General features: G+C 41.9%; 1 protein-coding gene across 4 annotated transcripts; it reads right to left on the minus strand.

The window, feature by feature from the left end:
• Positions 1-15,682: 15,682 nt before the first annotated feature.
• LOC119280129 (ubinuclein-1-like) lies at positions 15,683-25,282 on the minus strand. Of its 4 annotated transcripts, none has more exons than XM_037561109.1 (14): positions 24,977-25,282; positions 24,135-24,221; positions 23,936-24,028; positions 22,590-22,666; positions 22,061-22,389; positions 21,774-21,877; positions 21,579-21,678; positions 21,364-21,476; positions 20,084-20,170; positions 18,153-18,275; positions 17,882-18,022; positions 17,497-17,544; positions 16,610-16,711; positions 15,683-16,427 (listed from the first exon to the last, which is right to left on the minus strand). In XM_037561109.1, the coding sequence occupies exons 1-14, from the start codon at positions 25,265-25,267 to the stop codon at positions 15,960-15,962; spliced, it is 2,163 nt and encodes a 720-aa protein (XP_037417006.1). In that variant the 5' UTR covers positions 25,268-25,282; the 3' UTR covers positions 15,683-15,959. The 4 variants fall into 4 exon arrangements, with proteins under 4 accessions (XP_037417006.1, XP_037417002.1, XP_037416997.1 ...); XM_037561105.1 differs by having other exon boundaries at positions 21,774-21,940; XM_037561100.1 differs by having other exon boundaries at positions 21,977-22,389.
• Positions 25,283-25,322: the final 40 nt, after the last annotated feature.

Below are 25,322 nucleotides of genomic sequence, written 5' to 3' on the forward strand. Positions count from 1 at the left end.
GCTATGGCGAACTTTTAATCTAAACAAAACCCAAAGTCTAAACGACGCCCTAAGGGCTGTATATATGGAGGAAGAGGGGGGAATTTTGCGGCCCTTGGAGGAGGGGTCCGAAACCAACCCTAACTCTTGTTTCCCCACACATACGGACTCTAAAAACAGCCTATACTTAAGTATTTCGAAAATACATGGGCCTAGCCCAATAATAAGGTGACGCGGCACCTAGAATAGCCTCTGGACAAAATTTATGAAGTGGCATCTTGTATATTTCGTCCAAGGCTTCATGCACTCCTTATGGTGGCTTCAAAGTCCTGAAATCATCACTTGTAACTCCGTTCTTGATCCCCTTGCACATGCCATCATCTCCATGCTTGAACTTGCTCCAAGGTTCATCTTTCTTGTCCAAGCTAGGCCCTTCATTTGTAAGAAAAACAAATGTATCCAATTTAGGCAGCATCATATTCTCATGAACATTAGAATCGTTACCAAGAAACGAAAGTACCTGATAATTCAATTGGCGTGCGCGAGCTATAGTAATTGGTCCAGTATGTATAGCAGCAGGGGCTGTGGGTGTAACAATGGTATTAATGTCCTCATCGTCCTCCCCTTCTTGAAATTAAGTCGTCCTCAATGAAAGTTCATCGTCCTCACCCAAATAAGGCTTCAAATCTGCAATGTTAAGAGTGGGACTAACCCCAAAATCTGCAGGCAGCTCAAGTTTATATGCATTATCATTTATTTTCTCTAACATCTTAAAAGGACCATCAGCACGTGGCATTAGCTTTGATTTGCGCAAATTAGGAAATCTATCCTTACGCAAATGTAACCAAACAAGATCTCCAGGTGCAAACACAACATGTTTTCTACACTTATCTCCAGCAAGTTTATATTTAGCATTCGTACGCTCAATGTTTTCCTTAGTTAACTCATGCATTTTTAAAATCAATTCAGCACGTTCTTTCGCATCAAAATTAACCTTCTCCGAAGATGGAAGAGGCAACAAATCAATAGGTGCACGAGGTAGGAAACCATACACAATTTCAAAAGGGCACATCTTAGTAGTAGAATGCAATGAACGATTATAAGCAAATTCAATATGAGGCAAGCATTCTTCCCACATTTTCTTATTATTCTTCAAAACAGCCCTAAGCATAGTAGACAATGTTCTATTGACTACTTCAGTTTGTCCATCAGTTTGGGGTGACAAGTAGTACTAAAAAGCAGTTTAGTCCCCAGCTTAGTCCATAAACATCTCCAAAAATGGCTAAGAAATTTAGTATCACGATCTGAAACAATAGTATTTGGCACACCATGCAGGTGAATAATTTCATGAAAGAACAAATCAGCAACATTAACAACATCATCGTTTTTATGACATGGTATAAAGTGTGCCATTTTCGAGAACCTATCCACGACAACAAATATGCTATCCCTCCCCTTCTTTGTTCGAGGTAAAACTAAAACAAAGTCCATAGATATATCCTCCCAAGGAACACTAGGTACAGGCAAAGGCATATATAAACCATGAGGATTGAGTCGTGACTTAGCTTTTTGACATGTAGTGCAGCGAGCAACAAAACGCTCAACATCCAGTCTCATCTTTGGCCAAAAGAAATGTTAGCAAGTATATCCTCCGTCTTCTTGACGCCAAAGTGTCCCATTAATCCTCCTCCATGCGCCTCCTGCAATAACAAAAGACGAACGGAGCTAGCTGGAATGCATAGCTTGTTAGCACGAAACACAAATGCATCATTAAGAACGAACTTGTTCCAAGTTCTCCCTTCCATACAATTCTGCAATACATCTTTAAATTCAGCATCATGCACATATTGATCTTTGAGGGCCTCCAAACCAAATATTTTAAAGTCAAGTTGTGAAAGCATAGTATAACGATGAGACAATGCATCAACAATAACATTTTCTTTACCCTTCTTGTTTTTAATGACATAAGGGAAAGTCTCAATGAATTCAACCCATTTAGCATGTCTACAGTTCAATTTTGCTTGACTTTTAATGTGTTTCAAAGATTCATGATCAGAATGTATAATAAATTCCTTGAGCCATAAATAATGTTGCCATGTTTCTAAGGTCCGAACAAGAGCATATAATTCTTTATCATAAGTAGAATAGTTCAGACTAGGCCCACTCAATTTTTCAGAAAAGTATGCAACAGGTTTGCCATCTTGTAATAACACACCTCCTAATCCAATTCCACTAGCATCACATTCAAGCTCAAAAGTCTTATTAAAATCAGGAAGTTGGAGTAAAGGAGCATGTGTCAACTTATCTTTCAATACCGTGAAGGCTTCTTCCTGTGCGGTATCCCAAACAAAAAGCAAATCCTTCTTTGTAAGCTCGTTGAGAGGTGCAGCAATGATGCTGAAATCTCTCACAAAATGCCTATAGAAACCAGCGAGGCCAAGGAAACTCCTCATTTGTGTGACCGTTTTGGGCTGCGGCCAACTCTCAATAGCTTCAATCTTGGCTTTATCAACTTCAATTCCCTGTGGAGTAACAACATAGCCAAGAAAAGATACTCGGTCGGTGCAAAAGGTGCACTTTCCAAGGTTACCAAACAAACGTGAATCACGTAGAGCAATAAAAACATCATGTAAATGTTCCAAATGTTCCTCCAAAGATTTGCTATAAATCAATATGTCATCAAAGTAAACTACCACAAATCGTCCAATGAAAGCACGTAGAACTTCGTTCATTAATCTCATGAAAGAACTAGGTGCATTAGTTAACCCAAAAGGCATGACTAACCACTCATATAATCCAAACTTAGTTTTAAATGTTGTTTTCCATTCATCTCCCAATTTCATACGAATTTGATGATATCCACTACGCAAATCAACTTTGGAGAATATTGTAGAGACACTCAATTCATCAAGCATATCATCTAGCCTAGGAATAGGATGACGATAACGAATAGTAATATTATTAATGCCTCTACAATCAACACACATATGCGATGTACCATCCTTTTTAGGCACTAGTATAATAGGAACAACACAAGGACTAAGAGATTCACGTATATAACCTTTGTCGAGCAGCTCTTGTACTTGACGCATAATCTCCTTCGTCTCCTCTGGATTGGTATGGTATGGTGCACGGTTGGGTAATGATGCACCGGGAATTAAGTCAATTTGATGCTCAATCCCTCGAATAGGTGCTAATCTCGGTGGCACGTCTTGTGGAAAGACGTCAGCGAACTCCTGCAAAATGTTAGTGACGGCAGGAGGCAAAGAGGAAGGCACGTCCTCGAATGAAAATAATGCCTCTTTGCACACAAAAGCATAGCAAACAGATTTGCTAAAATCTAGATCATCAATATCAGATTTGGTGGCAAGTAAACATGCACTTTTCAATTTAATTTCAGAAACAACATTAGATGGTTTATTATTAGGCTTCATGTGTTGCTCAAATTCTTTTGCCACAATCTAATTTTCACTCTTATTTTGCTCCTGTTTTGCTTTATTAGCTCTATTAATATCATCTTTCAAAATGGAATCAGGAGTCATATGAAGCAAAGTAATATTTTTGTCCTTATGAACAAGAGTATACTGATTGTTTCTACCATGGTGTACAGAATTTTTATCAAATTGCCATGGTCTATCAAGTAATAAGGAACATGCTTGCATAGGTACCACATCACAATCAACATAATCAGCATATGTAGAGATACTAAAGTGCACACGAACAGTACGTGTTACCTTAACGTTTCTGCTGTTGTTGAACCATTGGATGTAGTAAGGATGTGGATGTGGTATTGTGGTGAGAGATAGCTTCTCCACCAACTCCATACTAGCCAAGTTGTTGCAGCTCCCTCCATCTATGATGACGCGAATAGAGTGTTCCTTCACAACTCCCTTTGTATGGAAAAAATAATGCCTCTGATTTTGCTCAGCTTGTGTAACCTACACACTCAAAACATGTTGAGCAACTAAACATTCATACCTGTCAGCATCTTCAGCAGCCATGTACTGTGTCTCATGATCAGAATCATCTCCATTGTGTTCTTCATGTATAATAAGAGCCAAAGTCTCCTCATCATAGTCACTAGCGGACTCATACCCACCATCCTCAGTAGCAATCATCACACGCTGATATTTGCATTCTCTCACAAAATGTCCTCTTCCCTTACAACGACGACAAATAATATCACTTGTGTGCCCTGTTGATGCCATGGAAGAAGAAGAGCTCTGCGCAGGCCCGACAGGTGTGCTCTTGGCAGATAGTGGTGGTTGTGCCTGCTTTCTTGTATCACAGCTGGAGGTGGCACCTGATGGAGGTGCTGGTGTAGTGGAAGTAGAGGATGTACGTGGTGTCCATGATGAAGATCGACCTACAGAAAAGTTAGTTCGTGCCAATGCCTGTCGATCCTGCACTTCACGTTTAGCATTACAAGCAAGATGGAATAAACGAGTGATATTAGTATACTCCTTATACTCTAGAATGGTCTGAATCTCTCTATTTAATCCACCCATAAAACATGCAAGCATAGCTTCATTTTCCTCAACAATACCACATCTAATCATGCCAGATTGTAATTCCTGATAATATTCTTCTACAGAATTTATTCCTTGTCTTAAATGCTGCAATTTTTGAAGTAATTCACGTTGATAATATGGTGGAACCCAACGAGTATGCATAGCAGTTTTCAAAGCAGCCCAAGTAGTTGGAATAGGATATAATCTACAATGTTCAGACCACCAAACACATGCCAAGCTAGTGAAAGCACAAACAGCAGCAGGAACACGTCTCTCCTCAGGATATTGTAAACATGTAAAACATTGTTCAGTTTCTAACTCCTAATTAAGATATATATCAGGAACATCTCTACCCTCAAATGGTGGAATATTCAATTTCAGTTTAGGAAGATGGTCATGATCTCGTACCTCATATGGTGGTGCAGCCCTACCGTTGCGATGATATACCTGAGGACGACCTGGTGGTGGTGGTGCTGGTGGTTGCACGTAGTTCTGATTTTGATCAACCTCATCCTCGTAATGGTCCGCCACCTCTGCAGTAGCAGCAGGAGCGACAGAAGCATCAACAGCGGCACCAGAATTTTGCCCAGGGTCAATAGGAACGCGTTGTGCTCGTCCCACTTGATTTGGAAAGCAACGTTGTTGTTGTTGTTGTTGTTGTAGAGGTGCGTTAGGGGCAGCCAGTGGTGGTGGTGGAAGACGCGCGAGTAATTCATTGTACTTGTTATCGAGCTTTGTTTCGAACGTCTTCTCCATGCCATCTATCTTCTCCATGGCCTCTTCAAATCTGTTTAGCACATCTTGCACCTGTCCACTCATCATTTGCTGAAATTTATCATGCAACTCCTTATTCGTCATGTTCTCCTAGTCAGTCTCGTCGGCTTGTGATCCTGCCATGGTTAGCAGCAATAGAAACACACAAGAATATGATCCTACAGACTACTAACAAGAGGTGGTGGTGGGCGTCACAAATTCGTCAAGCAAATCTCAGATTCTTACCAGTTCTTACCCAGCAGCAGGCGGTGATCGGCAACCGTCGTAGTCAAAACTCTCAAAGCTTGGATAGAGCTATTACTAGGGAAAATCAAACGCATGACGTAGATGTATGTGGAGCTGGGAAGGCTTATAATATGGTAGCAAAAAGGGTCAACAATAATCAATTCAGAGATGCAAAGTTGAATAAACACTCAACGACGGTACTGTGCTGGTCCTAGGCTAGACCGTGCTAGAGACGCGAGCCTAGAACACTAACAAAATCACAGCGTTGCACATAAACAAGGGAAAAGCACACTCTGGAACTTTCTTCGCTCTGTTTTTTTTGCGCTCCTCTTTTTTTTGCAAAAAATCACTATAATGGCGAGTGTCTCAAAACTCTTCCCTCGTCAAACTGACAGGATGGGCACGGAAAAAAATTGAGTTTTTTTTGGAAATCAGGGCAGCAACGATGAAAAAGTGCGACAAAAAATCACTATGATGGCACGTGGCTCAAAACACTCAGAAAAGCCTAAAAATAGGATAGGGAAAAAATATTTTTGCCTGTGAAAATTTTGGCCTAAAAACTGCCCGGGGGTCTCCAGACTTTTTTTCCCGAAACCTACTCAGGCAAGGAAACACGAATCAGAAATTAGACGAACCTCGAAAACAAACCTAATATGAAAGGAACTCGGATTGGTGGTGGATATATGGTGGTAGGATATGGTAGCGGTGGTGGTATATGGATACGGATAGGTGATGGTATATGGAGACGGATCGATGGCGGATAAGCAGTGGTGGTAGATGGCAGGGGCGATGATGATGGTGCGGCGGCGACGTGACAACTTATGACCAGAACTCGGAACTCTAAAATACTAGACTCTAAGACCAGCAACTAGACACGACGATGCAACCGCAAATTCAATAAAGCAAAATACTGAAAAGACTATGCAAAGGCTCAGATTGGTACGGATATGATGAACTAACCCTATTTTTTTGCTTTTTTCGTGGACTGTAGGTATGAAGAACAAACTCGATCTAAACTGCGAAAAACTGTAAAATCTCACCGAGCAACCTGGAAATCTGATACCACCTGATAGAGGCGAAGGTGTCTCGATGTTTCGATGAGATAGATATCGTTTCCTGTGGGAGTCGACTTTGACGATCCGAATATGAACGTGTGAAGATGACGCGCCTTAGCAATCGCTAAACCAACTTCCGAGGGTTATTGACCACGCCGGAGCACGATCAACCTGACCACGAGGGTCTATTTCCTGCGAGCAAACGAAGAACAAGTAAGAAACTGAGATTGCAATCTGGATATTGCGAATAAAAGAGGAAAGCTTTATTAAAGAAGGTGGGGTTCTGTGACGTCTTGGTCTGGTCGTTGGACACAAACGAAGTACCCGAAGTTGCAGCTATGGCGAACTTTTAATCTAAACAAAACCCAAAGTCTAAACGACGCCCTAAGGGATGTATATATGGAGGAAGAGGGGGAAATTTCGTGGCCCTTGGAGGAGGGGTCCGAAACCAACCCTAACTCTTGTTTCCTCACACATATGGACTCTAAAAACAACCTATACTTAAGTATTTCGAAAATACATGGGCCTAGCCCAATAATAAGGTGACGCAGAACCTAGAATAGCCTCTGGACGAAATTTATGAAGTGGCATCTTGTATATTTCGTCCAAGGCTTCATGCACTCCTTATGGTGGCTTCAAAGTCCTGAACTCATCACTTGTAACTCTGTTCTTGATCCCCTTGCGCATGCCATCATCTCCATGCTTGAACTTGCTCCAAGGTTCATCTTTCTTGTCCAAGCTAGGCCCTTCATTTGTAAGAAAAACAAGTGTATCCAATTTAGGCAGCATCATATTCTCATGAACATTAGAATCGTTACCAAGAAACGAAAGTACCTGATAATTCAAGTGGCGTGCGCGAGCTCTAGTAATTGGTCCAGTATGTATAGCAGCAGGGGTTATGGGTGTAACAATGGTATTGATGTCCTCATCAGGCCATCTTTCAGCGTCGTCCTCCGGCAGCTCCCCTTCACCGGCGACCTCAGTCGTCGGTGGTGAGGGGGGTCGCCGGATCCACGTGTGTGGATCGTTTTTACTCCCTTGTAGTTTACATTTTTAGGTTGTTCATCGTCTTGGCTTCGGTGGTGAGGATGACGACACTGAATAAAGATTCTTCGGATCCTTCCCTGACGAGGCCATCGGTCCTATGGTTGCGGATGGATTTGGAAACCAGTCTATTCAAGCAAGGATGGTGTGGTGGCGGTGGCATCCTCGTGGTGGAACTGTGTCCTCGGGCTCCGCCGTTGCGACAACGTTTGCTCCAGCATCGATGTGGAGCTTGAGAGGTAGTCCAGGAGCGGATGCAGATTGTGGTCTGCATCGATGACATCTGGAAGATGGAACGTTTGTTGGGTTCATGGTTCGTGGATGGCAGGTATACATGGTTTCCTCCTTCGGTGTCTTAGTTGTGGTGGGGTGCCAGATCTGGAGTTTGACGGCGTGTCCGGGGTGTTGCCCCGGTCTGATTCGTTCAACAGCACTGGCTTCACTTTTGGTGAGACACCTTGGAGGTCCGCAAAGCTGCATATCAATGATGGAGCATATCACCTTGGAGCTCGGGTGAGGAGGTGATCCATTATTCTTTTCTTTGATACCTGTTGTGGTGCTGCCGGGGGCAGGTGACGGGCGTTGGTGTCAAGCTCAGAGATGTTCTGCTATTTTTGCAGTTTTGTCATGTCGGTTCTTGCGTGACTTGTACTTTGTTTGTTATGATATGAATGAGACACGTATTATCATGCAAAAAAAGAGTATGTAAATCATAAAATATTTTTTTATGTTGAATGCTACCTAACATGTCTATCATGTATTCTTATTATGGCATGAATATTGAGAAATGATGAAGTAATTGATATCAACATAATAATATCCATGAATACTAGAACATAATCATTACTTTCTCAAAATATACGATGCTTAACGAATGTTATCCCTGCTCATTGAATTATGTAAGCATGGCATGACTCCGTCTTCCTAACATAAGTACAAATCATGATCACCCTGTGTCAATTCAAGCAATTGGATCATACTTTTTCACGCGCTTCAGCATCTTCAACAACAGTCTATACATGAGCATGAGCCATGAACTTAGCACTACGGATGGAATATAATAGGATGGTAGAGGTCTATAAAGGAAGACAAAAAGTGAAGAAAGTCTTGCACCAACTCAGCAGATCGTTCGGCAATCGAGAGGCCTTTCAATTGATATCAATGCGAAGAGTAGGGATTTCCATGCAATGGATGGACTAGAGCTATAAGTGTATGAAAGCTCTCAAGTAAAACTAAGTTGGTGTGCATCCAACTTGCTTGCTCATGAATACCTCGGGCATTTGAGGAAGCCCGCCATCGGAATATACAAGCCAAGTTCTATAATTAAAAATTTGCACTAGTATATGAAAGTGACAAATCCGAAGACTCTCTATATGAAGAACATGGTGCTACTTTGAAGCACAAATATGGCAAAAGGATAGTAACATTGTCCCTTCTGTCTTTTTATCTCATTTTTCTTTTCCTTTTTGCAAGTCAGGAACCTCATCCTCATTCTTTGGAGGACACATTAGTCTCCATCATTCTTTACCTCACTGGGACAATGCTCTAATAATGATGATCATCACAGTTTTGTTTACTTACAACTCGATAGACTGAAACAATACGACTCTACATGGATGTCTCTGGCAATGTACCGGGATGTGCAATGATCTAGCGTAACATGTATTACAATGATGAAAGGTGGCTTTGCCACAAATATCATGTCAGCCCTATATGATCATACAAAGCAATATGATGATGAACACTGCTACCTCTTGAGCATGCGTTGGTTTTCCCGTGAAGAGGAAAGGGTGATGCAGCAAAGTAGCGTAACTATTTCCCTTAGTTTTTGAGAACCAAGGTATCAATCCAGTAGGAGACTACACGCAAATCCCCTAGTACCTGCACAAACAAATAAGAACCTTGCAGCCAACGCGATAAAGGGGTTGTCAATCCCTTCATGGCCACTTGCAAAAGTGAGATCTGATAAAGATAATAAGATAAATATTTTTGGTATTTTTGTGGTATAGATTGGAAAATAAAGATTGCAAAATAAATAGTAAACTAGAATTGTAGATTGGAAACTTATATGATGTAAAGTAGACCCGGGGCCATAGGTTTCACTAGTGGCTTCTCTCAAGATAGCATGCATTACGGTGGGTGAACAAACTACTGCCGAGCAATTGATAGAAAAGCGCATAGTTATGATGATACCTAAGGTAATGATCATGAATATAAGCATCACGTCCGTGACAAGTAGACTGAAATAATTCTGCATCTACTACTATTACTCCACACATCGACCACTATCCAGCATGCATCTAGAGTATTAAGTTCATAAGAACAGACTAGCGCATTAGGCAAGATGACATGATGTAGAGGGATAAACTCAAGCAATATGATATAAACCCCATCTTTTTATCCTCGATGGCAACAATACAATACGTGTCGTTTCCCTTTCTGTCACTGGGATTGAGCACCGCAAGATTGAACCAAAAGCTAGGCACTTCTCCCATTGCAAGAAAGATCAATCTAGTAGGCCAAACTAAACTGATAATTTAAAGAGACTTGTAAAGATATCAAATCATGCATATAAGAACTCAGAGAAGAATCAAATAATATTCATAGATAATCAAGTTCATAAACCCACAATTCATCAGATTTCGACAAACACACCGCAAAAGAGTTACATCGAATAGATCTCCAAGAAAATCAAGGAGAACTTTGTATTGAGATCCAAAGAGAGAGAAGCCATCTAGCTAATAACTATGGACCCGAAGCTCTATGGTAAACTACTCACACATCATCAAAGAGGCTATGGTGTTGATGTAGAAGCCCTCTGTGATCGAATCCCCCTCCGACAGATCACCGAAAAAGGCCTCAAGATGGGATCTCATGGGTACAGAAGGTTGCGACGGTGGAAAAGGTATTTCGTGGCTCTCTTGCTGCTTCCTTGACGTCTACTCCAAGTCTCCTGGATTGCGTTTGTTCCAAAAACGATCCTCGCAAAGGTTTCATTCCGCTTGGATTCCGTTTGATATTCCTTTTCTGCGAAACACCGAAATAGGCCAAAAAAACAGCAATTTGCACTGGGCTTTTGGTTAATAGGTTAGTCCCAAAAAATATATAAAAAGGTATATTAAAGCCCACTAAGCATCCAAAATAGATAATATAATAGCATGGAACAATAAAAAATTATAGATACGTTGGGGACGTATCAAACACACATGTCATGTGGACAGTAACGGTGGAAGTTGCATGGCAATATATCTAGGAATGGTTATGGAAATGCCATGATAGGTAGGTATGGTGGCTATTTTGAGGAAGGATATAATGAGGCTTATTTGTGATAGAGTGTATCATATCATAGGGTTTGGATGCACCGGCAAAATTCGCACCAATTCTCAAGATGAAAATGGGCAATGCACGGTACCGAAGAGGCTAGCAATATGTGGATAGGTGGGAGTGTTGTATTAGTCCATGAACTCACATTAGTCATAAAGAAAGCATATACTTATTGTGAAAGTTTTATTAGCCCTTGAAACAAATTACTACTCGCATGCCCCTAGGGGGGAGGTTTGTAGGAATTAACCATCACGCGCCCCTGATTCAAACAACACAAATGATTTCCACAAGGAATAAATATGCTCCAACGCCTCGTCATGCCATGAATGACACTTGAATGAGTAACACATAACAAGCTTTAATATCAGTATTTTTACTAACCAACGATTATGAACTAATACTCTTTCATATTACTATATCAATATCACTAAATCACATGCTTCATATTCAGTGATCTACATAGAAGTTTTTATTATACCACTCGTGTATACCTATCATTTTTGAACTAGTCTTATAACCCATGCAAAATACCACTTCCTGTTTAGACTCTCAAAAATATATAAGTGAAGCATGAGAGTGCAAATGATTTCTATAAAATATATCTACCGTCGCTCTAAAGATATAAGTGAAACACATGAGCAACTGCCTAACTCAAAAGGTATAAGTGAAGCATATAGAGCATTCTAACAAATTATAATGAATATGTATCTCTCTCTCAAGAGGTGTGTGCGGCAATCAATGATTGTGGCAAACTAACAAATGAAATAAAACTATAGGGCATGACACTCCAAGCAAAACTCATATCATGTGATGAATAAAAATAGAGCTTCGAGTAATATTACCGATAGATTGTGGACGAAAGAGGGATGCCATCCGGGGCATCCCCAAGCTTAGACGCTTGGGTCTTCTTTGAATATTACCTTGCGGTGCCTTGGGCATCCCCAAGCTTAGGGTCTTGCCGCTCCTTATTCCTTCATCCATCCTGATCTCACCCAAAACTTGGAAATTGTATTTGTTTGATGAAGTCTCCCCGGCAACGGCGCCAGAAATTCTTCTAATACTTGTGCTGGGCGTTGGGATTTTCCTGAAGAGAAAGTGATATAGTATAGTAGCAGAAAGTATTTACCTCAGTTAAGAACCAAAGTTTATCGAACCAATAGGAGATTCATGCAAACAAAGGTCAACAATACATGCATACACAAAAAACAAATACTTGCACCCAACGCGGGCAAGAGGGTTGCCAATTCCCTTGTTCTCGTTAATTTCAAGAATTAATTCTGATAGTAGTAGATAGATAAATTGCAAAACTAAATAAAAGTAAATAAATTGTAGCAAGGTAATTACGGTTTTAGCAGTATGATGTAAATGGACTCGGGGGGCATAGCTTTTACTACAGACATCTCTCTCAAGAATATAGGGACGGTGGGTACACAAATTACTGTTGGGCAATTGATAGAAAACACATAGTTATGATATTATTCATGGCATGATCAGTACATAGGCATTATGTCTGTGACAGCTAGACCAAAACGACTATGTATCTACTACTATTACACCACTTCGAGAGAAATTCTATGCTTGCCTCTCTAAGTATTAAGTTCATAACAAATAGAATAATGCTTTAATCATGATGAAATGATGTAGATAAAGTAAGACCAATCAATATTATCAAACCCCATTGTTTTACCCTTAGTAGCAAAAATACAAATATGTGCCTCACTATCCCTTTTGTCACGAGGTGAGGACACCGCAAGATTGAACCTACCACAAAGCACCTCTCCCGTTGAAGATAAATCAATCTAATTGCCAAAACTAAATAAATAGATCAGAGACAAATACAAAGCTATAACAATCACACATTATAAAGTTCAAAATAGACTCAATTACTTTCAATGAACAATCAGATCATAAGCCGACAATTCGTCGGATCCCAACAAACACACCGTAAAACATCACATCGAATCGATCTCCGAAGAGAACATTGTATTGAAAATCAGAGAGAGAGAGAGAGCCACATCATCATGGACCCGTGGGTCCTATGGGGAACTACTCACACATCATCATGGAGGCAACAAGGTTGATGAAGATGGCCTACGCGATCAATTCCCCCTCGGCAGAGTACCAACAGAGGCTTCCAAATGGGATTGCGGAAGAACAGAGACTTGCAGCGGTGGAAGAATTATTTCGGGTCTCGCTCTGGTTGTTTCTGGATTTTAGGGAATTTATAGGCTTGTAATTAGGTCAAACGGAGTTACGAGGGGCCCACAAGCTCAGGTGGCGCCCCTGGGGGCATGACGTGTGAGCTTGTGGTACGGTCTCCCCACGATGCTTCTAGGGTCTTTCCTAATCTAGAAAAAAATCAGTGTAAAGTTTCATCGTGTTTGAACTTCGTTTGGTATGGTTTTTCTGCGAAATAATAAAATAGGAAAAACAAAAACTGGCATTGGGCACTAGGTTAATAGGTTAGTTCCCAAAAATGATATAAAATTGCATATAAAGCATACAAGATTGAGAATATAATATCATAAAATAATCAAAAATTATAGATACGTTGGAGACATATCAGCAACCTTTGCGCCCAGCTTCACGCGGTGCTCAGGTGCTTCGTCGGCCCTGGCTTCGACCCCGGCGTCGCCACTCCCTCCTGTGGTGCGTTTCAGCGCCATCTGATACACTTCAAACGACAGTGACGATTGAGAACGATGGTGAGGATGCAGGCGAAGAGAAGGTATATTGTGTGTGTAGCGTGAGTGGGGTGTGTGGCCGCCTATTACAACCAGCGGCTTAGGCGCCATTAATATGGAGCAGTTGGGAGCAAGGCAGGCGGCGGTCAAAGTGTCGGTGGGCCTCTCGGTGAGCCTGTGCGGCGGACTGCTCGCATGCCTCCTGTCAATTCACACACCTGCTCGCACGTCTCCTGGTGAGCCTGCGTAGTGAACACGGCTCCTGTCAATTCACACACCTGCTCGCATGTCTCCCGGTCAGCCTGCGCAGCGGACTGCTCGCATGCGTCCTGTCAACTCACACACCTGTTCGCATGGCATGCGGGACGCGTGGCGGCACGTATATTATTGGTCTAATGCCCATGTTTTGGATAATTAAACCATTTGCAATGATAATGTGGTAGCTTTGTGTTGCAACTATTAATAAGCTCCCATTTGTAAGAACCTTATATCAAAACTTATCTCGAATTTGACAAAAGAATCATAGTCTATTGGTGTCATATCATGACACCATATGACACCATGACGAGTTTCATGAATTTCAGCTGAGTTTTGAATTTACTGAAATTTAAAAACCAAGATTCTCCATGTTTGCGGCCAAGTCACGATACCGAGATGCTTCTGTAGAGACTTAATAAAGATAACTATTAAATCTTTTTATACAGGTGTCCAGATGAGATGAGATTGGCGGTTAAGAATGTCTTGAATGTCCAGCGGTTGAATGAAAAGTACTTAGGCGTACCTTTAGATGTAGGTACTTCAAAAAATGGGCCTTCAAGTATTTGAAAGACCGTTTTTGGGCCAAGATACAAGGATGGAAGGAGAAGATCCTATCAGCGGCAGGAAAGGAGGTCTTATTAAAATTTGTAGCCCAGGCAATACTGGTTTACTCTATGTCTTGTTTCATACTCCCTAGAGGACTTTGCCAGCATTTGACATCGATGATCAAGGCATTTTGGTAAGGAAGTAAAAGGGGACAATGAAAACCGTATTGGGTCTTGTAGGATACTGTGAGCATGCCAAAATACATGGGAGGTCTAGGATTCTGAGACTTTGAATTTTTTGATCTTGCCCTTCTAGCTAGGCAAGCTTGGAGAGTCATGGAGAACCCTGGATCCTTAAGCGCAAGAATCCTGAAGGCAGTATATTTTCACCTCAGTTCGGCACACACCCGTCCCAAATCTGGCGGGTGATGATGGAAGGCCCCGAGTTTCTAAGGAAAGGATTGATAAAACGGATTTGTAATGGAGAGAGCACAAATATTTGGCAACCAAATTGGCTATCGCGGAAAGAGAACATGCGGCCAATTGTCTCATTGGTCAGGGACCCACCGCGAATGGTAACGGAGCTCATGGGACAAGGAAATGCATGCTGGAACAGGTCGTTGATCGAGCAGGTTTTCCTATCGTATGACGCGTCGGCCATACTTGTGATCCATGGGATGCTTGATCATGCTACGGTGGAAGCAGTGCCGTGTAGGGAGTAACTATCACTTGCAAAAGATTTGGGATGCAACACTTGCTTGTGGCATCTGATTGCAAACAAGTCATAAATCATATCTAGGAGGACACGGGAGGCAACTACGGTGGTATTATCAGAGAACTGAAAGAAACTTCAAAAGGATTTATTTCTTGTAATTTTACATTTGAATCTAGAGCTTCTAATTTCGAAGCACATTTGGCTGGACGCTCCGTTCGACACAAATGTAATCCCTGTAAACATTCTCGACAATGAATAAAAGCCTAGCTATCTTTGCTAAAAACCTCATTATTATCGATTCTCAAAAAAAGAATCTACTCATTATATATTATTATCAAAACACAACAATACATGTAGAAATTTTTGTTCGCCAACATTAGTAACTACCGTGATCTGTAAGCGGCAAAAAATGACTTACTTTCACTACCAAACTCATCGTGGACAAGTATCTATCTACGACCTGTATGTTTTTCATAATATTTTCCAAATCGTAAGACATGGATTTCTGATAAACAGGCTCATATGATAATTTCCGGCACTCAAAATGGAGCTCAGATGCAGATGTTGGTAAGCGAGAACCGACAACAGAATGATTACAACGAGGGGAAACAATGACAAACGAAACAGACTAAACCATGTAAATTATTCATCTTTCCAAACTACAAATGGGCCAGAAAATACCCTTCTCAGTCAAGATGACGCGCTAAGAGTTCAATCATAATTTGCTCAGAAGTCAATTGGCAGCGAGCACATCGAACATCTACCTACCTATCTTTGTTACAAGCCAACCTTTGGCCATGATTTATTCTTCTGTTCCCCAATGGAGCACCACCAAAATGATTTTGTTAGCTGTAGCCGGGCCGCTGGGGGTCATAGCCTGCAACGGCAAGCACCGTCTGAGGAAGGCTACTGCTACTGCCGACCTTTGCATCATCCACACGCTTCGCAGGCTTCTGCTTCTCGCTGACATACCGCGGGGGAACCTTCAGTGGGTTAGCTTGCAGTTGCAGATCCACGGCGGCGTCAGACCCTAGTTTCCTCCTCTTGATGTCCGTGGAAGAACTACGGTTGCCGTCAGATGCTGCACCCACGGTCACTTCACCAACTCTGTCAGCGTTTCTGCAGACCTGGCTATGTCCATAGTTAACAACAGGATACAAGGTGTGTGTGCTTGTCATCGATGGACTAGCGTCTTTCACGGGCGGTTGCATAACTTGCTGTGCTGTAGCATACTGAGCCACCATTGGGTTGCCATCTCGTGACTTGGCGGCAGCAGCTATCCTTCTCCTCTTCATTCTCTCCTCGTTGCGAACCTGATTTTTATTTAACATGCAACATCCAGTTAGTCACTGAGTGACATTTTGTTCCAACCAGGTATTGTGCATACGTTTCATATTGGGCAGGGTATGCAGAAATGGATGCCACAGAGTTGTGTACTTGCTTTTTTTTCCAAGGAGATTTTTAACTAGGCATGTTAAGCTCAAAAGACATTCACCTTGCGCTGCCGGTACAATAAATTTCTTCGCTCCTTCGATCTTGAAATGGCATTTCGAATTTCAACTTTATCCATGTAACCTTGTGGCCACAAGTCAGCAAGCTGGTGCAGAAAGATAATGCGAGCACGTCGTGAACTAGTATAAAAGCACATGAGCTGGTGTATCTCAAACTAATATGTTACTCAGAAGCTTATGAAATAACTAAATTGGTGCAAAATTCATGATCCATGAAACACAATTAACAGAGTATCTCACGATAATCTTTAGCTCGTGCACAAAGGCATTTCTTTGACTTTGGATTACCTTGCTAGAAGTTTCCTCGACTACATACAAAATAACGTAGTGAGCCGAAAGGCATTATGTATTGGCTAGCTTAGAGTCACACTAATCTTTAGCTGGTACACAGAGGCATTTGTTTGACTTTGGATTACCTCGCTAAAAAAAATCTCGACTACATGCAAAATAATGGAGCAAGCCAAAAGGCATATATTGGTTAGCTTAGAGACACCATCGTAGTCAATCGGATTATGATAACCAAAAGGGTGTATTACTAAGGAACCACATTTAAGTTCACCGCCAAGATCTTTCTGTGTGATTGTAAGTACCATGCCAGAACTGAAAAAGAAGTCTTTTAAGGACCATTACTCCGTCGAAAACATGTTTGCATATTACAGTATAGTACTCCGATAGGAAATAAGTGTCGTGGTTTTAGTTCAAATTTGAACTAAAACCACGACACTTATTTCCGACCGGAGGGAGTAGGTTCTTTCGACAGATGTTCCTAAAAAAGGGATCGCTATTAGACTACTTCAAAGTTAGAATCCAAAATAGCTGCAAAACAGAAAGGAGGAACAGAAAAAGAAACATGTAAATTGGCAGGCCATACCTCTACATATAACTTACGACTCTGAGGGCCCTTGTCTTCATCCATACCCTGAAAAGCATGCGATTTTCAATAATTAAGCATAATCATAAGTTATATGGAACTCAAGGCTTTGAAGTGATACTAAATACGCATAGATCAAACTAAATAAGGCTAAAAGGCAAGGAGCCTTTCGAGGCCACTCTTATTTCGAAATAACTGTACTAAGCTCCTGACAGGGTGGGCAAAGATTTTATCTCTTCACAAAATACAGACATGTACAATAGATAAAACCTAAAACTAAACAGAAAAGTATCCCTCCCGAAGCTTCCAGCATTTCTGTAGAGAGAAAACTGGCCACTAGCTTTGAAATACTATCATTGAAGGAGATACATCTGCATGTCTATACCTCAACATAAAGATCATATAGATCACAGATCCTGTCCTCCAGTGGAGCATCCAGAACAAATTTGCCTTTTAAGGCTGTTTTATCATCAATACTGACACCCCCTTGAAAATCATGTGCTGAATCATCCCTTTGTTCAGTAACCTAAAAGCAAATGGAGGCAAAATTTTCTAAATTAAACTTCTGATGCATTGAGGAAATCAAAAGCTAAAATAAAATGCAAGAACCCAAATGAAGTGAATCCTGCACATCCTACTCAGCATTGCAGTCTTACCTTGGGCTTGGTGTCTAGACGTGCTTTGACCATTTCATAGATCTCAGTTTTCACTTGCTGGAACTTGTCAGCCTTCTCTTGCTTAGCGCACATACCCGATTCGACCATTTCTTTCATGTTTCTCTGAAGATACCAACAATTAGTGAAACTACGGTACAATATACTCCCTCCGTCCAAAAAGCTTGTCCCTCAAATGGATGTATCTAGCATCAAGTTAGTGCTAGATACATCCATTCGAGAGACAAGCTTGGGACAAGCTTTTTCGGACGGAGGGAGTACAATTCAAAGCAATGCAAGACATGATGCAAGCAATATAAAGGCCATAACTGAAAAAATGAAGCAATAACACAGTCAGATGCTCAAGACTCGGAATATTGTTATACCGTGACATGCATGGTCAATATTGTTATACCGTCTCTATTTTCTGCTGTCTATGTTGCTTGTTCTCTCTTTAGCAATGAGAGGTGCAGAAATTGAAGAAGTGGAAGACCAATTCTTGTTTGCACCATCAGTAGGTAGTTTTGCACCTGTTTGCATGGGCCAAAGCTCACCCTACCAATTTTTTGATGGTCACCAAACTTTTGGTGTTTGTTTGGATGGTTACCAATGTTTTGGCATGCCAATGCCTCTTTCCCCACTCTAGTTCGTTTTTCATGCCAATGCTGGGCAAACCCGGGCTAGCAAAAGCCTGACCAAAATTTTGGCTAGCCAAATATTTGGTAGGGCAATCTTGGAAAGGCGGTCTCTTTCCAAAATCCAAACACAAGGTGCTGGCTGAAAAAACTAGCTGGGGCACTCTGAGTCTGTGATCATGATCTATTATTAGAGCCCCCTATCTTTTCTGCATGACAACTTCCCAAGATGAGAGTTCGGTGAAGTATGTTGCACTCAAAGGTCCAGGTGGTCAATGAGGACTGCAATTCCTCGCATCAACCAACTTGGATGTTCAATCTACAAGCATATTTCTCATTTCATTTTTTTAGTCCTTTATTAGAACTCGTTAAATAACCAAGAGATCCTGGATACACTGAATTTTACTACTCATGATATGCAAGATATTAGAAGCAGTGAGAAGGGAAGGTCAGGTTGCAAGTAAAGTTGAATGATAAAGAATCTCGAAGCAAGGAACTCACACCCATAGTGCATTGAGGGAAAGGGAACCATAAGTATTTATCTGGCTACTAGAGACGATTAATTAGATTTGCTCTCTTGCGCATCCTTCCTTAAATAAACTATCTTCACTAAGCACAATTTATATTTATATAATGCAGTCTCTCCACTGTTTCCTAGCCAACCAAAAGAAGACATGTGGACAAAAATATAGTTCCTTTATCATGGAGTCTGCTTGTTCAGTTACATGAAAGCAAATTTTAGTCTATTGTCAGTAGCATGATTATTGTACAAATCAAAAGATCAAATCCAGTAAGCTTGACTTGCTGCTTAGTTCATCCACATGACTTGAATTGAAAAATGTAAACTATCATATGAAAATGCATAATCACATAACGACGCCAAAAAAAATGTGTTCTTATAAAAATATATCAGCATGCCAATAGCCATCCAAAATGTTATTAAATTCATCCACAAGTACCTAAGACCCTAACAGTAGGTGAATACAAAACTGGAACTTAAAAATGGCTTTCTCCTAATAGTAATCGTGCTAGAACTCATTCAAAGCTGCAAGTGAACTATAACTATAACAAATAGAAGACCTACTCATCACAAATTCCTCTAAATTCCTCCAGATTCAAGATCAAGGCGGTGGACAGTGCAGGAATATTACAAAATTAACATTTTTTTGGAATCTGAAACTCACAAAAGCAACCACCTAAAAAGGATCATGATGCCATGCTTGAACACATACTAAAAGAATAAAAAATTCGCAAAATCAATACAACAATGCACATACTTTAATCACTGCCTCTACTCACCTTCAGTGTCCTACGCTGCACAAGGTGCCCCACTATGCCCATGAGGCGATTGATCAATTCATCTTCTGAGATTTTACCCTGATTTGCCTGCATTTATCAAGAATTCACTGTTGTGAGCTGCACAGTAAGTTAAAACTGCCACTATAACCGAGTGCTTTTACTGAAACACACAAAAACAAGCACAGGCTGTACTTTCCAAGCTTCTACATTCACACGACGAAAAGCAGCAGCACAGGAATTTAAGGTGTATATGCCTACATCTCTCTAATCTCAAAGAGTAAACTCAAAACTGCAGATTTTATGTCAAAACTGCCAAGGAACTACGTTACAGATTACAGTTTGCATTTCGGATAACTACAGATATAGTCATTGAAGACAGAGGTTCTGAACATGAGGAATCCTCCTCCGCATCTGTTTTGTGTCGGTGCTTGCAACTCTCTCAAGGCATCCCAGCCTGCCGCCACCATCCCTGTTCCCATCCGTTCTGGATCTGGTGGCAGCGACAGCTGTGACTACCGTCAGGCCACCCTCCACCTCAAGCCCTCCCTCTTCCAAATTTGTTAGCCGGCCATTGCAGCAGGTTAGCTTCACTCTCCCTCCTCCCTCTCATCGACCTGGCTGAGTGGTGTGTATTTCTTGCCAGATTACTATTACATGCGTGAATCTCTTGCTTGATGGTTCGTGGCTGAAGCTGAATGCTCTTGCCAAATTACTGTTACATGCGTGAATCTCAAGTTTGATGCTTCATGATGCATTGTGTACTGTCATCTTTCTATATATAGTTGATGTCAATGCATGGCAGCACTGCTTTTGCTACATTCTTTATGTGTGTACAGTGTCACCTCAGCACTCGCCATAGGTGGTGTTGTGGCTGAGGTACCTCACTTTATCGCTGTAGTAAATATAGGCTACTGATTTTATGAAATCTAGCAGCACAGATATAAGAGAAGAAAACTATAGTTTTAGCAGAACAAGAAAACCACTATGTATGCCTTGATGGGTTACTGGGTTCAGCAGTTGTTTTGTACTCCAGAACCAAGACAAGGTCACATAATTTTTCAAAAAGTAATTTAAACATCAATAAGATAGTACTAAAGTCTAACCAATGTTCTATGCAGGTTAGGAACAGTGTCAGCTGTGAGTTTTTTTTCAAACTCACAGCAGAAGGGGGAACACCCCACCTGAAGTCCAAAATTTTATCTAAAGCCGAAGTAGCAACACAGGAGGGACTAACCAGAAGCATTTAACTCTGACGTAAAATATGGTGTAGCAGAACATACCGATAACCTTGCGACCTTAGCAAGTTTTTGTTTTATTTCTTGAGGCAGTCTTCTTTTGACCGCTCCTTGACAATTTGGATCAATGTACGGAACATCAAGAGTATGCGGTTTGTCTGTGAGGAGGAATATTAAGTAGCAAACACTAAAGTTACTTCCAGAAGTGCTTCAAAGTAAAGTATACAATTGAATAAAGAATTTGTACACAAGGTACGCACATTCACCAACAATATTTTCAAGGTCACGAATAGCTCGCTCGAGTCTGGTACCCTTGGCCTTAATACCTGAACCTTCTATGCGCCTGTTTGCAGCCAAGTGCTGAAAAGGTGGCACATAATATCATAAAACAAAACTAGTGCATACAGATAACTGAATCACACCATACTCACAGTACAAGTTCATCTGATTCTTACCGTTGTTTGTGTCGAATATACGTTGTCTGCTGTAGTCAAGCCAGGAAACTGATTGACACCATATTTTTCTTTGGAGCGCATTTTCTTTGGCAAATCTGGCTTCGCTACATTAGAGGATTTTTTCAATTGGAGATCAAGTTGCACTGCAGCATCCTTCTCCAAGTATGCTGGATAAGGGTTTGTTGCATTAGTTGTAGACTTACGAGCAAAATCAACAGCCTGAGGCACTGCAGTTTTATGCTTGTTCAAGTCCTTTATTTCTGAAGAAGGTAATGAAACACCCTTACTTGATATCTTCGGAAGTGATGCGTACTCAGCACCAGTTGCATTGTCACTGGCATTCACTTTCTGCATTCTTCCAGGGGAATTACTTTTATTCGTCAACGGTTTGTTGCCTTCAGAGTGATATTCGCTGTAAGAACTTAAGTCGCTACTTGCTATGTTTTTCCCTATTTCAAGAGCATTTCTTTTAGGGGCTTTTACAGGCATGCTGCCTGTTGCAAGCTCCTTGCTATTTTCGATGTAAGAATTTGAAGAGTCTCTTCTTCTCCGTTTCTTCGGTCCAACATTTTGTACTGTGCCATCTGGTACAACATTTTGTACTGAGCCATACTCACTGCAAAACAAAGCTGAAGTAATGTCATTATTTATGCCCTATAACGGCACATGTATAAAGCATGTATGCAGTAAGCTCGAGTTGTTGCTTAGTAGTTATTATATCACCCACCATGATACAGCTATGAAGAATTAGCACAGGTAAGACCATAAATTGTGCAGCTCAATAGTTGCAAATCAAATAAGTATCAGAAAAATTACCTTTGTTCCAATTTCCCTTTGTTCACAAAAAATCCAGTGTGCTTGGTTTCCAAATTGTCAACTTCAAAGTACTCGTCCTACAAATGCAAGTAATAAGCAATCACAATGGCTGCTATTAGCCCGACATCTTCAAAAATTCTGACCATACAGCAATAAAATTGAACTCGCTGTCTAACATTGGAGCAGGAAACATGTAATGTATCATTTTGTCCGCACAGAAACTGACATCAGTGTATTCTAACAAAACTTTGAGCTATTGTCATGCACCGCTGAATAAGTTTTTAGCAAAATCCTTCCTGGCAGTATACTATTGTACTCTATGTACACTAGGATTTGACTGTTCTTGCAGTAAGAAAGAAAGAATAGAAATGAACGCATCATTCTCAATACTGGTTAAAAAGGTCAGGTGAAGTGCTTATCCCTAAGGTCAGCCCAGGCACAAAAACCGAAGACCGAAAGACCGAAGCCGAAGCCGTAAATACCGAACAACAAAAGACCAAATTAAATTCGGTCTGTCAGAATAAGAAGACCGAAGTAGCTTCGGTTGAATCGGTCGTGTTGTTGTGCTAACTGAATAACCCGAAGTGACCGAACTACTAGGTCCTCCACACCAGCCGCCAGCCCATTACCTATCAAGCCCATTCATTACAGCCTCGAGGCCAAGTAACCCACTTGCCTTGCGTCCTGGCTCGAGTCCATGACTGGCCGGCCCCATCTCATCTCCTCCTCTCTCCTAACTCCCAAACCTAGATGCTAGCCAGCATTGTTGACCCCCATGCATCGCGCCGCCGCCACTCACCGAGCCACCTCCCATCCTCGGTCCTCCTATTTCCACCTCTGTCCAGTGCTCCACCTCCACCCCCGGTCGCCGCTCTCGTCCTCCAACATCTGGTACTCCACCTCCACGCCTGGTCGCCGGATCTTCTCCAATGTCCGCTGCTCCACCTCCCATCCTCCAACATCTGCTGCTACTCGCCGCATCCCGCATCCGCCGCCCATCTTGCAATATAAGCACGCCCGCTCTCCTGTCCTATTTCTATGTGTATGCTGAAGAGTTTAATCGATGGATCAATTTACAAATTCGGTCTATTTGGTCAGGACCGAATTCTAGATGGTATAGACCGAAGACCGAATAGAGAAAAGACGAAGTAATTTCGGTCATCAGTTTGGGAAGACCAAATTTCTGGAAGACCGAAGAGACCGGACCGAACAAACCGTAAAAACCCAACGCCGGAGCTTACCCTAAGGTTCTATATAGTCTTTATGTTTAATAACCAATTCAGCATCATCCAGGTAATTCCTAGCATCCAGGTAAGAAAGTACTCTGAAGCAATGAAAAAACTAACCAATTCAGCGTCATCAATGAAAGAATCTTCGGTGTCATACTGATCATCATCAGGCACATCACCCAAATCTTCTTCGTCGCTACTATGTTTGCCCTGCCAAAGTGCAGTACGAGGACATGGGGCAAAGACGTTATGCACATGGTGTATTAAGTAAAAAAATACATGTCCTCCTCTCTTGAGATAACAACATGTGCCTTACCATGTAAAGGCGCTCGATTTTCTCAATAACTGCATTGAACCGATTTGACTGTGATGGATCATTTGGGTCGTTTTCTGTTGGATGTACCTGACTCAAAAAAAGATGAGATAGCCTCAATATGAAATACAACAATAATCCAACTGTTTGCAACAACAAAAATAATAATTAATATATCGATCACATGCGAAAACAAACACAAGATAAGCTGATTAATCCAAAGAACGGGTAAGTGCAGCAGCTGCCAATGTGAACGACAAGGATGATAGATAACACATCAACATTTTCCATATACCGTGAACTACCAACAGCAAATTTTAATTAGAAATCAGCCTGTGTCTTGTATAGTGCATATCAAAAGTAAGCAATTTCATTTTACAGTAGCCACCTCATCAGTTACCCTGAAGAGTTTTGTTGAATCTTCTTCAGGTTTTTGCTGCACTGTTGGTGGAAGTGTGTATATGTTTCGATGCCCTGGAGGATAAGCTAAGCGGGCACAATCCTACCTCCTCGCAAAGGGTTCCACCGTCCACGACAACACCTGATGTATGCCTTGTCTTTATTTTACATCTCCTAACTTTTGCTGTCTGCACTAAATGTCTCTTCTGCAAACTACTTCTATGCTCGCTCTACATAGACCACATTACTCCACTGATGAGCCCACAAATGCACTAACAGTTGTATCTAGCTAGTCTCCAACATATTATGCACTAATAAAATCCCAATTTATCCATCCATCCCACTCGAAATCCCTCGGTTCGCAGGCTTGATCGGCGACCACATAGGTTAGGTGTATGCATACAGCGAGGAGGAGAACACATAGAAGGGGGGGCACGAAGACCTACCGCAGCACCAGAGGGCCCCGCGAGGGGGGCAACGACCGGCTGCACCGCCGCGGCGGGCAGGGAGGGCGGCGGGGCGGCTCCCGGGCCGGCATCCTTGAGAAGCTTCTTCCACGACACAATGGTGGTCTCCCCGGGCCGGAGCTCCACGGAGAACAGCTGCCTCCCCGCCGGCGGGGCCGCCGCGGCAGGCTGCGGCGGCGCAGGAGCGGGGGCAGGAGCCCTCGCGGCGGCCTCGGCCGGCACCGCGGCGGCGGGAGGGGCGGGGGCGGGGGTAGGCGCGGGGGCGTCCATGGCGGCGGGAATTGCGCGATTGGGGCCCCGGATCAGCGGGCTAGCGCATCGGATC

Source organism: Triticum dicoccoides, chromosome 1A (genome assembly GCF_002162155.2).
Source record: "Triticum dicoccoides isolate Atlit2015 ecotype Zavitan chromosome 1A, WEW_v2.0, whole genome shotgun sequence".
Taxonomy (NCBI): Eukaryota; Viridiplantae; Streptophyta; class Magnoliopsida; order Poales; family Poaceae; genus Triticum; species Triticum dicoccoides.